General features: G+C 35.7%; 1 protein-coding gene across 2 annotated transcripts in view; it reads right to left on the reverse strand.

The window, feature by feature from the left end:
• Positions 1–18250, reverse strand: part of MMP16 (matrix metallopeptidase 16) — a 185529-nt gene that overhangs the window by 41210 nt on the left and 126069 nt on the right. For both annotated transcript variants that reach the window (XM_082754834.1, XM_082754835.1), the window contains 2 exons: positions 10902–11063; positions 3696–3913 (listed from right to left, as the gene is read on the reverse strand). In XM_082754834.1, the coding sequence (XP_082610960.1) occupies positions 3696–3913; positions 10902–11063 (380 nt within the window). The remainder of the gene's footprint in view (positions 1–3695; positions 3914–10901; positions 11064–18250) is intronic.

An 18250-nucleotide genomic window follows, 5' to 3' on the forward strand; every position in this document is an offset into this window, starting at 1 on the left:
ACAATAATTTCCTTTTTCTTTTTTTAATTATTATTTTTTTTTATCATACTATATCTCCATGCCATATAGCTAGCCGTGGCATTTTAAGGGCACCTAATTTAATGAATTCAGGAAAAATTCTTTTGGGAATATATTTATACAGCATTAATCCATATATATTTGTTGCAAAATATTTTTTTTTCCATAAAATCTAGTAATTTCTACCAAAACAATTCACCTGCAAAATTCTAATTTTATTTGCTGATCCTTGGGGAATCTTTAACAGGTTGATTGCTTTACTTCTGTATTTATCAGTCATGTTACTTTAAGAACAATTCTTCTTTATTTCATTTCTTAAACCACACAAATTTTATCGAGTGTTGCTAGGACTGCTATTTTGTCAAACTGATGGAAAACAATAAAAAAGGATAAATGTAGATTCCATTTTCCCTTTAAGCTTACTGTTATTCGGTTTAACTCTGGTACTAGCCATTTGAGAATACTGGATATTCTTAAAACCACAAACAAAGCTCATCAATTTGACAGAACACAGCAATTGCCTCTAATATTCTGATACACTAAAGCATACCTAATAGCTAAACAGCCAGCAGAAGCAATCTTCTTGAAATTAATATTGTTTGTCATCTACTATGAAAATCCACAGTGTATCTCAAACTCAAACTGCTATCTTTTGTGCTTCAGTTTTATGCTTAAATTAGAATTTAATTATTCAAAAGGACTTGCATTCTTCAACTCTGTGGCTAAGCTCCCAAGCAATTTCAAGGATTATTTAAACAAATTGAGCACCTGATCTTAAAACTGGCCCATGAGATAAAAATATTATCTATTTTTGTTTTGAAATTGGTACACAGCACACATGCTATTCAGAAGGCAGTAAAATTTGCCACTACACAGTTGTCACAGACCTGTGGATAAAGAGAAAGAAAGCGAAGGATATCATTTGATTAGCCTCCAACTTGATTAATTTTAACTCATTTGGGAACTATCCAGCAATAATTCTTCCAATGAAGGTCATAATTCTTCTTTAATTGTTTCCACCTGGTACAGTACTGACATCAATTCCCTCTTTTCTCCACGTCTCTGTATCTGGTTCTCAGCCTGTTGCTCATGCCTTCCCAGGCTTTCTTTGTACTAGCATTAAGGGGCAGGAGTAAGGCGATTGCCTTTTTCAGTTGTGTCAGACATTGTCAGACAACAGAATCCCCTGCTTCATTTCCTCCATTGCTGGATGCTCTCCTTGAATTCATTCCTTATTCCAGTTTATACCTTTTGAGAATGAATTCTTGCCCTGCTCCTGCTACAGTCTGATGTGCTAAGCTTTCACTTGTAACTTGCCCTCTGCCACTGACATTCTGCAAAGGAAAGTAGAAAAATAACAACCCCTAACTTTCTGACTTCTCTAATTCCTTCTCCTCTTTCCTGATTCTTTCATGCCCCTCCCCATGCTCATATACACACACACGAAAGAGAGAGAGAGAGAGAATCACAACCAGGTAATGAGACTGTCTTAGTAGACAAAAGTCATTCACAACTTAATTTCTGAACCAGAATGTTCAGAATGGCCTAATAGCCCAAGGATTCAATGACACATAGACCACAAAAACAGGATTTGTATACTTAATTAAATTCCATTTTTTAGTGTGCTAACCCAAGTTATCTCTTTCCATGCTGCCAGGTACTCTGAAGAGAAAATGAGAACTGTGGGATCCTTAAAGAAATTCATCCAGACAAATGCCATCTTTTTCTTGCCTTACAACATCTTGCTTTTAAGATTGAAGCAACTGAATTTTGTAATTCTAAACTCTAGACATAACACCTGTAAACAGTCTGTTACTGTTTTTTTTTTTTTTTTCTGATAACATTTGACTTTGTTTCTTCATTAGAGTGGGGACATCAGGAATAAAAATTTAGTTTTAGAACATAAACACACACTAGAAAGTATATAAGCCATATAGTAAACATGTAGCGTTTCACATGTATGTAGTTTTAAGGCAATAAGCAGCAAACAACTTTCCAAGAAAACACAGTTTTTCTTTTCAAACAGAATCGAAAAGAGTGATAAGTAATGGTGGTCAATCCAGGAACACTGACTTGGCTAGACGGGAAATTTTGTATTAGTGGGATAGCATTTCACTATTTATCGATTTATGTCTAAAATAAATGAGAGAATGTTTTATTGCTCTTGAGGTGGATGATATGAGATTGAAGTAGATATTTTAATATCCTGTTTAATGTCAAGTTAGAAAATTAGATTCTTCTTTAACCTTTGAGTTTTAGTCATAAAAAGACTGATAGTTCAAGACCTCCCAGAGTTTGAAGATGTACCATCTATTCAAATGAAAAGGGCTGACAGCCTCAGGGATGACAAAATACTTAGCTGTTCCTGGAAAAAAATATTTTTTTTTGCTCATTGGGTTATGAAGTTTCTCATCAATAATTGGGTTGTGAAGTTATTCATCAGTAATTGGTTACTCATCAATAATTGCGATGAAATAATGTAAAGCTATTGGTAAATATTTTTTCTAAGTTATGCTACAGAAAGTGAAGGTCTAAGTAGTAGTGCTAAAGAGATTTATCTGGAGCAATAAAGTACATAAAAAGAAAACATGTTAAGGGGGAAATGGTCCCACCAGAAAGAACAACAAAAAGAAAGAACCAAAAAACAAAAACAAAAACAAAAACAAAAAATATTGAATTGGGAGCTTCATGCTTTAGGACAAATTCATGTGTAATTGTGATATTGCTGAAGGAAAAAATACTATCCTTTCATGTGAAAGGCCTTAGCTATAATGTTGAATCATATCATATATTCACAAAACAAAGATCTCACGCTTCCTATTGCTGAAGCACATTTGACACAGCAATAGTTCAAAATAATAGATTATCCTCTTTCATGTTTCTAGAACACAGCAATACCTGTCAGAAAATTGTCTTAAGATTTAAGACACTGAATAATGAAGATTTTGTAATTATTTTTCAACATTCAATGTCTTCTGGAAACTGTATTTCCTAAGATAGTTTTGATGTCCGTGAGCTTTAGCAAAGTCCCTCTATCAAAAGACTGCCTTTCAAATCAGTTTGATTAATTCAGTTTGTCACATATACTACATTTATCAGCTTAGAGCAAGATGACTGGTAATAAACAGCAACCCATTTGCAATAAGATTTTTGTATTTTTGTGACGAAGACCTTTACTGAGATGTTGTGCGTTTAATGCAACCACAACACAATGACACACTCCATTGCAAATGACAGATCTAATCATAAAGTTAAAATTATAGTGCTGGGCAATAAATAAATAAATAAATAAATAAATAATAAAATTAAGACACACTGTATCTACTATATGTCTGAACATAGCTGTATTCCCAGCGAAGTTATTCTTACTAGCTTCTATTCCTCAGCTGATATATGCTTTTTTATTTCTCCATAAGCTGCAGCATTTATTTACCCTTGCATTTTGAGGCATTACAGTTTCTGCTGACATGAGTATTTTCCCCAAATAGAACATTACAGCAGTCCCTTGCTAGATATTCAAGCTATGTGTATGTTTATTTTTTAATTTCTTTCTTGAACTTTCTAACTGTGAGAGGGCTGGGAAAGTGGAGTCATGATGAATGAGAGTTTGCTTAAAAAAAAAAAAAAGTAGAAATGTAGACATTTGATGTAGCATTGAAAAATTCACAACCTCCTACCTTGAAAACAAACATTTCCCGGCGAAGAATAGCCAGAGTGTTGAAGTTCCCATCACAGATGTTAGGTTTGGCCCCAGGATAGGAAGGTTTGTCACCAGTGGGTGGCCGGGGAGGTTTAGGTTGTCTGTCATTCTTCCGCGGGTCTGCTGGAGGGATCGAACGATGTGGGGGCACTGTTGGCAGAGGTCTTGTTGGTGGTGGGATCCTGTCAGGTGGACCTTTAAAAACAGTAGCAAGGGATAATTTACATGGCTATCAGTGACATTTCAAGAAGAAGTACAAAGAAACCCTGCTGTAAGCAGTGCAAATCCTACAGCGGGTGGAGAATGGAAAAAGTGACCTAATCAGCCTTTCTCATGTTGCTAAAGGGTATAATGAAGGAATACCACAGAACCAAAGCACTAATGAAGAAAATAATTGTTTTTCACTGTTCAGGATCTTTCTTCTTTATTGGAACAACAATTCAATAAAACCTTCAAAGGATTTATTCACTACATATACTTTACCAAATGAATAAGAACTGTTCAGAAAAAATCATTGTCTCTTGCATAAAATAAAGGGAATAAACAAACAAAACTTTTCCTAATAAGACTATCATCAGTCAATGGGTTTACAAACCATCTTTTTAACTTCCACCTATCAATTTGCATATGCGTGGTATGACATGTGTGGTAATTTCTACTGACCCAATTTTTAGGCAAAGTACTATCTTATTCAGAACATGTTTGCACCTTTCCACACTTCCCTTTGCTATGTATAGACGGTCTTAAAACTGGACTTCAAATCCTATGCATCCACATTTTAAAAAATATATAATAATAATACTTTGCATTTTTCTTCAAAATTCTTAAATTAATTATGTTTTATTTTTTCTTCATTTATTTATTTAATTTTTATTTTTTGGTGAGTTTAACAAAGCTATATACTTGGTAATTAAAAGAATTTCTGAGGATAAATGTATTGAAAAGGAATAACTAAAACTCTGTATAATGTTTTAAACAAAGTTTTATTCTTGTACACATATTTTCTGTCATAATATACAGGTATATTACAGATGAAAGGTAAAATAACTATCCCACCCACAAGTTCTCTATCTGAAAGTTGAATGGCCTTCCTAGAGAGATGCTTTTCATATATTTATATTTATATATATTTCATTCAGGATATGCAAGGATGGGATCAAGAAAGGCAAGGCACAGATTGAACTGAACTTGGCAAGGGATGCAAAGAATAACAAGAAGGGATTCTGTAGGTACATTGGTCAGAAAAGAAATGCCAAGGAGAGTTTATCTCCTCTGATAAATAAGAAGGGAGAACTGGTAACAACAGACATGGAGAAGGCTACTCAGCAACTTCTTTGGCTCAGCCTTCACTGTCAGTTAGTATTTCCACATCTGTCAAGTGGCATCCCTTCCTATGGCAGGGGGTTGGAGTTAGATGATCTTTAAGGTCCCTTCCAACGTGAGACATTCTATGACTTTACAATTCTAATTCTCTGAATCTCTGGGCAGGATCTGGGGGAGTAAAGTCCCTTCCACTGTAAGCAAAGAAGAGGTTCGAGACCACCTAATGAAACTGATGACACAAGTCTATAGGACCCAATGTCATACATTCCAGGGTCCTGAGGGAGCTGTCTGATGTAGTTGCCAAGCCTCTCTCCATCATATTTGAAAAGTCCTGGAAAAGTCCCTAGTGACTGGGAAAAAGGAAATATCTCTCCCATTATTAAAAAGGGTAGAAATGAAGACCAGGGGAACTACAGACTGATGAGCCCCACCCCTGTGCCTGGGAGGATCATAGAACAGATCCTTGACATTGTTTCCAAACAATGTCAAGTCACATACAAGACAAGGCAGTGATCCAAGACAGTCAGCACAGCTTCACCATGGACAAATTGTGCCTGACCTGTCTGGCGACATTCAGTGATGGAGTGACTGCATCAGTCAACAAGAGAAGACCAACCCATGTCATCTACTTGGGCTTCTGGGGCTTTTGACATGACATCTTTGTTTCTAAATTGGATAAATATGGATTTGAAGGTTGGAGTATTCAGTAGATAAGGAATTGGCCAGATGTCTACAGCTAGAGAGTTATAGTCAATGGAACTATGGCCAGGTAGAGACCTGTAATGAGTGGTGTCCCTCAGCAATCTGTCTTGGGACTGGTGCTGTTTAATATCTTTATCAATGACGTAGACAGTGGAACAGACATAGACAGTGGTACCCTCAGCAAGGGCCTGCAGCATAAGGAAGACATGGACCTGTTCGAGTGTGTCCAGAGGAGGACCACAAAGATGACTATAGGGCTGGAGCACCTCTCCTATGAAAAAAGCTGTGTGTGTTCAGCCTGGAAAAGAGAAGACTGCAAGGAGATGTCATTGTGGCCTTTCAGTAGTTAAAGAGGGCTTATACAAAAGATGGAGAGTGACTTTTTACCCAAGCAGATAGTGATAGAAAGAAGGGAAACATTTTTAAACTAAAAGCGGGGAGATTTAGATTAGTTATAAGGAAGAAATCCTTCATTATGAGGGACTGGAACAGGTTGCCCAGAGGAACTATGGATGCCCCATCCCTGGAAGTGTTCAAGGCCAGGTTGTATGCGGCCCTGGGCAACACAATCTAGTGGGTGGTGTCCCTGCCGATGACAGCAAGGTTAGTATTAAATGAGCTTTAAAGTCCTTTCCAACTAGTACATTTACTTATATTTTCCATGTACAACAATATTGCAAGTTTCAGTTGGATCAGTAATATTTCTGGAAACAAATGAAAATTTAAATTTGGATCATCTCTCCAAATCATTTAAATACAAAATCAATTTTGACTTAAAAAAACTAACATATTTTTCATGAGCAATTTCAGAAAGACATTTTAATAGTAAGACAACCTTAAAACTTCATAAATGCCATTTGAATTTCTGATACTTGTTCAAAATAAGCATACTTTTTAAAGAAAAATATAGACTATGGAAGGAAATGGTAAACTCCCCAAATAGTTGTCATACAATTTAATAGGGCATTTATTTCATTCACAGTTTTAAGGTTTGTGACATTTATAATTTACAGTTAATAATGGTGTTCTGAGGAATATTGCAGACCAAAGTAATTATTTTAATAGGCGTGACATTTTTATTGAGGCGTATGATTCCCGATCACCTCTTGATTTTAAAGGAGGAAAGGAATCAGTTTGCAGTAGCTCATGTTGGAATGATTTTAACCCCAAACCAAAGTTTTCGTATGTCATTTGCTGGTGATGTCAGATATTACATCCCAGGGGTAACACATTTCTCCTAACGTATAGCTCACAGCTGTTAGAGCTTAGTGGTTAGTTTTTGGCAATGTATTGTTGTCTAGCTCTCAAGTCTAGACTACGAAGTTATGAGACCATGAGAAACAACCTTCCTTCTAGCTAATCACACAGGGAAAAAAAAAAGAAAAAAAAAAAAAAGCTTGGTAAGCTAATCATTTTGAAATTGCTATTTAAGCTTTATGAAAATATATATCAGTGCTTACTAATACAATATGTTTAAAAAGCTTGTTAATATAAAATATATCATAATGGCAGCAGAGTTCTAATTAGCAGTATGGTAATTCTACATCTATATAGGTGTCATTTGTAGTAGTAATGATATGCAAGGAATGGCTGTGATAATATTCAATTTAACCCTGATAGTTAAACCTCTAAACTGAAAATAACTGTAAGTATAAAATTAAATCTAATACAAAATTAATTGGGGAATATTAACCAAGGGAGTTCTAAATCATATAACTGGATACATGGCATTAACATAGAAATAGCACAGATTTTTCACTGTAGGAAATATACATATATATATTATAAACAAAACAAAACAAACAAAACAGCTATAGAATCAGTCTTTAAAACCAGGAAAAAAATTATGGCTTTGGAAGTGTAAGGAAAAATAATGTGGGAGTTAGTCTTAGATTCAGCCTATAAGCAAAATAATGTTATTGTTTTCACAGAATCATTTAGTTTGGAAACAATCTCTAAGATCAACTAGTCCAACCTTTAACATAACACTGCCAATTCCACCATTAAACACTGTCACTAAGCACTACATCTATACTCTTTTTCAAGACCTCCAGGGATGGTGACTCAAATACTTCCCCAGGCAGCCTGTTCCAATACTTCACAACCTTGTCAGTGAAGAAATTTTTCCTAATATACAACTTAAACCTCCCCTGGCACAATTTAAGGCCATTTCCTCTTATCACTTAGTGCTTGGGAGAAGGGACTGATCCCACCTCACTATAGCCTCCTTTAAGGTGGGGTGCAATAAGGTCTCCCCTGAGTGTCCTTTTCTCTAAGCTAAATAACCCCAGGTCCCTCAGCTGCTCCTCATAAGACTTGTTCTCTAAGCCCTTCCCCAGCTTCGTAGCCCTTCTGTGGTCATGCTCCAGCACCTCTATGTCCATCTTGTAGTGAGGGACCCAAAACTGAACACGATATTCAAGGTGTGACCTCATTAGAGCTGAGTACAGGGGGACAATCACTTCCCTAATCCTGCTGCCCACACAGTTTCTGATACAAGCCAGGATGCCGTTGGCCTTCTTGGTCACCTGAGCACACTGCTGGCTCATACTCAGATGGCTACTGACTAATACCTCCAGGTCCCTTTCCGTCAGGCAGCTTTCCAGACACTCTTCTCCCAGCCTGTATTTTTGCATGGGATTGTTGTGCCCCATGTTCAGGACCGGACACTTAGCCTTGTTGAACTTCATAGAGTTGGCCTCGGCCCATCAGTCCATCCTATCCAGATCGCTCCACAGAACCTTCCTACCCCTAAGCAGATCAACACTTACGCCTAACTTGGTGTTATCTGTAAACTTAAGGTGAACTCAATCCCTTTGTCCAGAGCATTGGTAAAGATATTGAACAGAAGTGGCCTTGGTACTGAGCCCTGGGGGCCAGCACTAATGACTGACTTCCAGCTGGATTTAACTCCATTCATCACAACCCTGAGCTCAGCCACTCAGCCAGCTTTTAACCTCACAAAGCGTACACACATCCAAGCTGTGAGCAGCCAGGGTCAGAAGAATACTGGGAAACAGTGTCAAAAGCCTTACAGAAGTCTAGGTAGACCACATCCACAGCCTTTCCCTTATCCACTGAGTCTATCACCTTGTAGGAGGAGATTAGGTTCGTCAAACAGGACCTGCCCTTATTAAACCCACACTGACTGGACCTGATCACCTGGTTGCCCTGTAGGTGCTATGTGATGGCATTCAGAATAATCTGCTCCATGAGCTTCCCCAGCTCCAAGGTCAGACTGACAGGCCTGTAGTTTTCTGGATCCTCCTTCTGGCTCTTTTTTTAAATGGGAATCACATTTGCTAGCCAGCAGTCAACTGGGACCTCCCCTGATAGCCAGGACTCTTGACAAATGATGGAAAGCACCTTGGCGAGCACTTCCACCGAGTCCTTCAGTACCCATGGGTGGATCCCATTTGGCCCCATAGACTTGCATACATCTATACATCTAAGTCGAGCAGGTCACTAAAAATTTCCTCATGGATTATGAAGGATTCATTCTGCTCACCATCCTTATCTGCCAACTCAGGGAACTGGGAACGTGGTGAACAACTGGTCTTGCTGCTAAAGAATGAGACAAAGAAGGCATTAAGTACATCAGCCTTTACTTCATCTCTTGTCACTGTTTCCCCCACATCCAATAAGAGATGGAGATTCTCCTTAGTCCTTCTTTTCTTGTTTATGTATTTATAAAAGCATTTTAATTGTCTTTAACAGCAGTAGCCAGATTGAGCTCAAGTTGAGTTTCCAAAGGTCATAAACCCTCTTTTTCTTCCTGAGTTCTAGCCATAGCTCTCTGTTCAGCCAGGCTGGTCTTCCACCCTGACTTGTCTTTTGGCATGTGAGATATATGTATTTTTTTTTCAGGAATGAAATCTTTTAAGATTTCAATCCTGAAGGGTGTCCAGCCTTCCTGGACTCCTTTGCCCTTCAGGACTGTCTCCCAAGGGACTCCACCAACCAGTCTCCCTAACAGGCCAAAGTCTACTCTCTAGAAGTCCAGGGTGGTAGTTCTGCTAACCCCCTGCTTACTTTTCTAAGAATCAAAAAGTCTATTAATTCATGATCTCTATGCCCAAGATGGCCTGCAACCTTCACATCACTCACAGGTCCTTCTTTGGTAACAAGCAAAAGATCCCAAGGGGCGCTGTCGTTAGCTGACTCACTCACCAGATGTGTCAGGAAATTATCTTCCACACACTGTAGAAACTTGCTAGACAGTTTCCTCTCCACTGTGTTGTATTTCCAGCGGACATCTGGTAAGATGAAGTCCCCCATGAGAACAAGGGCTAGCGATTGTGAGAGTTCTCCCAACTGCCACATATAGAATATTTTGCCTGCTACTTCAGCCTGGTTGGGTGGTTCTTAGTAGAATCCCACCATGACATCTGCCTCATCGGCCCTCCCCTTTATTCTTATAAACACTCAAATCTGTTATCACCATTGCTCAGCTCTAGAAAAGCAAAATACTTCCTAACGTACAGGGCTATGTTGTGTTTTGGTTTTAAAATTTCAGTTACCTTGCATTCTCAAATACATACAGAATTTACATTTGCTAGATTATTTGCTAGATCCTATTTCCAGCCACAAAAAAAAAAATAAAAATTAAAATTAAAATTAAAAAGTGGGTCTTTTTTTCCCCCGTGTAGCTCAAAGTCTTGGACTCATAATCACATTCTTTTGAGATCAATTAGCTATATTTATCACAAAAAAAAAAAAGGGCTTTCAGGGACCACAAAATTGATCTACCCAGGGAACTGTTTAGTATTATAACTGATAAACTGATAACTGAGCAGCAATCAATTCATACAGTTATATTAGCTTCGAGTACTGTGGAAATAAGCTCATTATGGTTAAAGCCTGCATATCTTAATATTTTAATAGATTGGGATCTCTTTGCAGATATTTTCTTTATGGCCTTTTAAAACATTTAAGATTACCATTCCAGCTGAGTGCAAATTTGAATGCAAGTTGTGAACAGTGAGAAAACAAGTAAAAGAACTTCATCAGAATTTTTGGCATTATCACAAGAAGGCATTTGGGATAACAAGTGGCAGAGCCTACCCCAACAAATTATTTTAGAGAGGTGATGTGGACAGGAGGTTGTCAAACATATTCTTAAGTGAAAACATTGTTTCCTAATTAAAGTATGACATACCATATATCTTCTGAATGCCCTGTAAATCATCATTAGGTAGTTTGAAGTTATCAGTTTCCATATACTGGTAAAATGGAGCCATGATTGCTGTGGGATCATTAGAATGCTCCAAGCCCAGAGCATGTCCCAGTTCATGCACAGCAACTAGAAACAGATCATTTCCTGTGGAGAAAAGAAAGGGAAAATAATGTATGAAACAATAAGCATAGTAACAGAAATAACACAAGTGGAGGACTCTTCATTTGAAAGACATTTTCATTGAATTTGAATTTTACTAGTTAATTAACAATGAAACATTAAGGTAATGCAGTTGCAAAGGTAACTTTTTTTTTTTTTTTTTTTTTTTTTTTAAGAGGCAACTAATCATATTATAAGCATATGATACTCATATGAATACCATGTGAGTGTTTATCTTTTTAAACTGATGCGCATGGTTAGTACAGGGTTCAAGTGTCATATCTGGCATCTAGGCTTGTGTGTAGTTTTAGACATCAGGTTTATGCTTTAGTTAGGCTAAGTAAAAATGCTTGCACTAAGTCATAGTTCCAAAAGGAAAATATCTCTGATGTGTGTGGTTAACTTCACAGACTGAGGACTACCTATTTAGGACAAACCCTACAGGGAACTTAGTCATCCAAGCAATCAGCAATCAGGCCTCTGCTGATTATTTGTACATGTTGTCCATTTCTGAATCACCATAACTGAAATTCTAATGAGGGAAATATGGGTGTCTTGCTATCTCATTCTCAAAATAGGATTCCCTTATTTATTTCATTGTATTTCATTGTATTTCATTGTATTTCATTTATTTTTCAAATTCTTAAGTATTAGAACTTTTTGATTTATGTAGATCTAAATAATAAAATGTCAGACTCGTATTATAGACTGATAATGACTGCTTTTGTTTTTTCCCTTCCAAAAACCCACGTTTCATTTTTATTACAGGGTATTGGAAACAATTAGAAATGTTACCAGTAGAATTATGGCACTCTGTGAAGTAAACACTAATCAAAGTTAGTAGAAGTATTTCTATAAAGGTTTCAGAGCTCAACCTTTATGGTGTTCATTTTGTTTATTTTTAATCATCTAAGAATGCATGATCTTTTATAAGTTTTTTGTACAGATTCTGTCTGTAGTCATCCTGTTATATAATGAGACTTTGGAAAAAATGTTTTACATCAGAAAGATTTTGGTCACTTGGAGAGGATTCACATCCAATGTATTGCTCAGTTTCACCACATAGGAATGGGAGGAATCATTCCTCAGAAGTGTTCCTATCCCGCACAAAAATTTACCAGCTTATGATGAACATAACTTAGGTTACCAGCTTATGATGCTTATAACTTTTAGAACGTTGGACATAAGCTAAAGGGGTTCCACCTAGAGTAGGTAGCTTTTTGTTGAAATACCAGTATACATGGTGAAAAAGTAAAACTGAAATGTAAAGTCTATACTGTGGTCCAGTAGACAGATCAATATTGAGATGCAAAAATGTTAAACATTAACTTTCATTCTATATTCTGTAAATCCTTTGGAGGTAGACAGTAATATTCCACTGCTGGCACTGGGATTATAAGTACTTTTATAATATAATAAGAATATTAAACATTGGATTTAGTTAAAAAAAAAAAAAAAAAAAAAAGACAGAAGAAGAAAAAGACATATATTTACAGAACTTTGAGAACATAGTTGAGAGTGTTTCAATTTTTCAAGTATTTCCTCTTGCTGACACAAGAAATAAACTTTCTTCCAAGTACCTATGAAAGGGGAAACACTTGGCAGTAGATGTCTTCATGATGTATAGAACCATGCTGATGTTTGTAATATAAATGTCTGATTGAAAGCATGGAAACATTCACAGTTAAAACTCTGTTTAGTTGACAGTCTTTTCACGTCTTTCTTGTTTTTAATCCAGAAATAGGAAAACTAAATGCTTGTGCTCCTTTATTCAGTATAACTGTGCAGAAAAATCACCTTTCAAAAATTAATGTGAAATAATATGCATTTAGAAATGAGAAAAAATTTATCCTATCATTTATAATTAAGTGGTTTTCAGATGAAATATCTTCTTGACTATATGTGTATATATATCTGTGTGCAGTTCTTTACATAGTAAAGCAGATTCTCCATGCACTGTTGTAACAGGTTTGAGGAGCTTGACTGTCCCTCTCAGTAATGCTTTTGATATCTGAATTTGCCCTTCTATATCCAGTCAAAACTGATCTTGACGGTATCTCATAGCCACAACATCTGTAGCTAACCTCAGCATTTTAAGTGATGCACAGGAGCAACCCTGTAAATGTTTTCATTCTGCACTCACAATGGAATAATTAATATCCTTTAAAAAAATGATAGTTTAAGATGAAAAGACATGAAACAAGATACTACTGTGCTATTAGCTATTAGATATATAGCTATTGTATTGTGACAAGGCTCAAAAGTTCTCTTCTGCATTTTAAGAAAGTTAGAGTTTCAACACAGGTTTATTAGAATGAATTATTTATTTGTGCAGCTTTAAGTTGTGTGTGTAAAATGGAACTTCCTTTTGTTCATCAGACCTTGTGAAAGGCAAATTTGTCTCCTAGACCTGGGCTCCTATCATCATAATTAAGAATATTAACCAGTCTAAGTCTTTGTATCAATAATTCAACTATCAAACCGCATACAGTATTTATTGAACCATTTTCATAGTTTTATATTAATAATATTTGAATGTTTAATAATATAAATAATGGCACTGTGGCTACGCTGATCAGTATCAATAGATTAAAGAGTGTTTTATGTGTGGTACTCAACATCTACTGTTTGAAGTGAGAGGGCCAGGAGGTGAACTTGTAACCATTTCTAAATTACGTAAAACTACAGTTAATAAAATACTCTTGGAAGAGTCTACTGTTTCTCTCTAATTGTGCCAATTATACAATGCCTGAAGAATCAATACATCCTTTGGTCTTCAGTCCCCACTGAGTATTTATAAAGATCTCTAGGAATTCCTATATCTTGTTCCATCTTGACTTTGAGGCTGCATAAATTACACAATGAAGTGAATATACATAGTAAATAAATAAAGCTGCTACTGGCACGTGTTCCTTCCAGGATCACAGACAATGCGCATATGGCAGAGCACTTCTACTACTACTGTGATAGTGGGTCTATGTCAAAGAACAGGTATTATGCAAGGGGTGTTTGTCTCTCTTCCTATGTATTTTGGGTGGGGTCATATGTGAAAAATCATAAATATTCAGTATCTGCTTGGCCCCTCTAGGCTTAGTAAAAACCTAAGCCCAAAAGGGAAAAAGGGAAAAAGACAAAAGGACTCTGTAATTTCTACCTCCTGCAATGCAACCAGTAGATGTCAAGGTAGCTATTAAATGTGGTAAACTAGAGATAGAACTGCCCTTGGAGTAAACAGGTAAAGGGGAAAGGAGAAGGTCACAGGAAAAAACTGGGAGAATAACATTCTTGCCTGGGGTGACAGCGTGATTTAACAGGGAACATATTTTCTACTTATAGTCAAATAGTTCCATTTTTCATAACTTTTTCCATCAAGAGTCATGATTGTCTCCAGGGCATCCTGAGTTTAAACTGACCCAAATAACTTAGTGCAGTTGAAACTGAGGTTTAAACCAGTTCAGAATGTGTTGCATGAGACCACTGCAGGTAGGACTTATTACTGTCATAGTTTTCATTCTTCTTCTCTTGCATATGATTAGATCTCTCTAATTCAGCAACAATTAGTCAGTCCCTATTTGCTTTTGGGAGATAACTTGCCTTGAGCATCACAATTTTACTATAACTATCTACTGAGAATGCAGAAGGATAATCCTAAAAGTGCTCATTCTTTCTCTCCAGTCTGTGCAGAAGTGTATTTGAGTCTGCAAGGTTGATAACAGGACAACTTCAGTTCCTTGTCTAGTGGTCAGAGAAAGATGGAGTATACAGGCAAGTGAATATTAGTACAAGCTCCAGACAGCTTTGTTAGCATACTTACACTGGACATCATCTTTTAAATATTTTGAGTCCTCACCATTGAAGGAGAGAGTCCCAAATGATTCTGTATATCCATATACATTATGTATGTAGAAAAATATATTTCAGTCTACTTGGCAAAATGAAGCACCATCTCAAAAACTTTAAAAAGTCACTAGAAAAAGAATTAAACTACATACAACTATGATGGCTTTTAAACTAAAAGTTGCCACTTTGGGATATGCAGCGGTGAATATTCATTGTGATAGTCTGTTACATCTTGTTATATTTATCTATAGGGTAATAGAGAAGTATTGCAAAATATATTTCACAAGTCCAAAATCTGTGCATCCCTGGTCTTCTGTTATTAACACAGAAATTCAGAATAGGTAGGATATAATATCAAACATATTGTGATTGTTTTTCATATTTTATCTCAGGTTTAATTCCACATTGAAAAAAAATAATAATACTGTGTGTAAGAAACTAAGACAAAATGATTATTTTTATACTGACACTTTTCTCTGAGGCTATAAACTATTTTAGGCACTAAATCTGCCTGACTTTACAATCACTGCCCAAACTCCAGAATATAAATATGTATTAATATATCAAATATTCAGCAGCCAACACTGTGGAGCACAGTGTATGGAGAAACCTCTGTAGCTAATATATACACTATTTTTCATGTCTACAGAGAAACAAAGCTAATACGTTTGTCCACAGCAAGCTATTAAGAAACACTAGTACTGGAGACATTATTTCCTGCTTTAAATGGTATGTGAGCTTAATTTAGAAAAGTAATACGCTAATGGCTTACCAACTGTTAGATTTGTCACTTGGCCATCTTTTTTACATAGTACTAAATGACACCCCAAGGCATGTCACTTGGTTCTTCTCCTTGGCACATGATAGTAACTGCTACAATACATTATGAGCTCAAAAGTTATCCATCCAAGTGACCTAAATTTTGTAGACTTCTATATCCAGAGAACAACAAAACAAAGCTAGAAGATGAATTTCAAATGTGAAACAAACTGGAACACTACAAAACTACTTTATATACAGACCATTTCTTTTTTTTTCTCAAATCTTTTTCTACGACACAGAATATTTCAGATTAAACATATATGAATTTAAAATGTAAATCTGTACAAGAAAGACTCCCATTTCGTATCTGTTATCAACAAACCGGTACTCCAGAGGCAACTTCATAGTTCATCAGAGAATATTACACATGTACTGTCCATGAACTTGTCTGACGTATTTACAATTTGCATTTTTGTTATTTGGTTCATTTATACCATTAAATCACCAGATCAAAGCTGCTAATCCAAACTTGCTGAAATGCTGCAAGATTTAGAATAAGATTCTTACTGCATGTAGCATACAGAAAAACGGAAGTTGTATATCTATGTTATTATTTTTATTTCCAGACAGGACAGAATTTTGAATGCAATATTTCAACAGTCAGTGATAAAAGAAGACTTTTTCTCTCTGTCACCGTATTGAATACAGCAGAATTAAGCATATGTATGCTCTTACATAAACGCAATATATGCATGCTATATATGTGTATAAATGGTCCTAGATACAAATCATAGGCATGCTCTTATACAAAAAAACAGTGCCACATTTCCCAGCCTAGGAAATCATATACTGTTGCTTGATGTTATCTCAAACTTTTATCAGTCACTGAAAATTGTTAGCTTTATGGTTATTTGGAGAAGAATTTTACAAGAAAAAGGAGAGATGGTGCCATAGCTTTGACAAAAGAATAAAACTGTTGTTTGTTATTGTTGTTGTTTTTCTGGTTTTAAATTAAAAAAAAAAAAAAAAAGTATGATACAGAGTATATCCATTTTCTGTATGAACTTGGTGTACCTATTTTGTGTATACAGTGCATTTTGAAGACTTAAATACTAAATCCCATTTAGTCATTTTTCCACTGTGACTAAAAAGAATGACACAAAAATGTATTTCATTTATTCTGTCATTATATATAAGCTAATACATAGACTGCAATATTTGCAGATTGTTTTGCTGAAATGTATATATATTTGGAAACAGTAGGGAGACACAAGAAGTTTATTATATATAGAAAGCATGTACTAATACACTCTGTATATCATTTCGTATACCTACGCCCACATGTGTATACTTCTTTAAAAAATACTCTATTTTAAACTGACCAGGAGATTAGTGTGAAATTTAAACTAGCTTGCTTGAAATTTGACAAGGGAATATTCAGCAGGACTGTCTTAAGGTGACTCAGTGATCATTGCTGAAACTCATTAAGGATATGTGAGTTTAGAAGAGTGTATGTCTTTTCAGGCAGTTTTCTACTGGTTCTGCATATTCTAGGCATAATTTAGAAGAAGTCAAGAGTCTGATAAAAAACATCTTTGAATGGAGCCCACATTCTTTTATAAAACATATCAGCCTCTGCTTTAAAAGGGGAGGACGTGCAGAAGGTAAGACTTTTTGCTTTACCACTTATATTTATTATCATTTATACAACCATCTAGTAAATAACTTGAAATGGGTATAATTAATTACTTCAGATATTCTTAATTTTCTTTCTAAAACAACATGGTGTAAGGATCTTTCCACTTTTTTTTTTTTTTTCTCTCGTACTTCTAATTACTAATAATAAAAGATATCACAAATTACTCTGACTCATGTATTAATATCAATATCTCTAAAAAATGAGAAGTCAAGCAGTTGGAAATTATCCTAGGGAGGTAAGCAAGGTACTAGAGCATGCTGCTTCCCCAAAAGGTGTAAATAAGGTTCTGCAAATATACTGCTTACTGTTTTGTTTCATGCTTTGAGGAAACCCTGCTGTGACAGTGAACCTAAAAAGACTAAGAACATCTACACTTGTGCTGAGTCTTTAGCTCCCAGGATTAATTTCTGTCGATCTCCTGGGATTAACTGCTTCAGCATGCAGGTCTACTACCAAATTTTTATATTATTCTCAGATGGCATTTGCATTCAGATAGTAATGAAGCCATGTCACTTAGCAGACTGAAAAGTACTATTTTGTATGTGCTCATGGCCATCTTTAGATACTAATTATTTTAAATAAATCAAATTAAAATTATATTGGAATTTTTAATTTTGTTATAAAATTATAAATTAATTTCTCTCAGAAAACTTACACCAGTCAAAAGGTTTGAAAATACAATGGTTATTCTTGGAACATTACAAATGACTAGGATGCTAAATAACATTTAATCTATTTTTCCAGTAGTCTCAATGCATTTGCAAATGTTGCACATACTGTAGCAGCCTTATCTATTTATAATTTTTCCTGTCGTCTCTTTGTTGCTGTTTTTGGTTGTTGCTGTGGGAACAATAAGCTGTAGAAGTATTTA

The sequence above is a fragment of the Aythya marila genome, assembly GCF_965140915.1.
Source record: "Aythya marila genome assembly, chromosome: 2".
NCBI classification, from domain to species: domain Eukaryota; kingdom Metazoa; phylum Chordata; class Aves; order Anseriformes; family Anatidae; genus Aythya; species Aythya marila.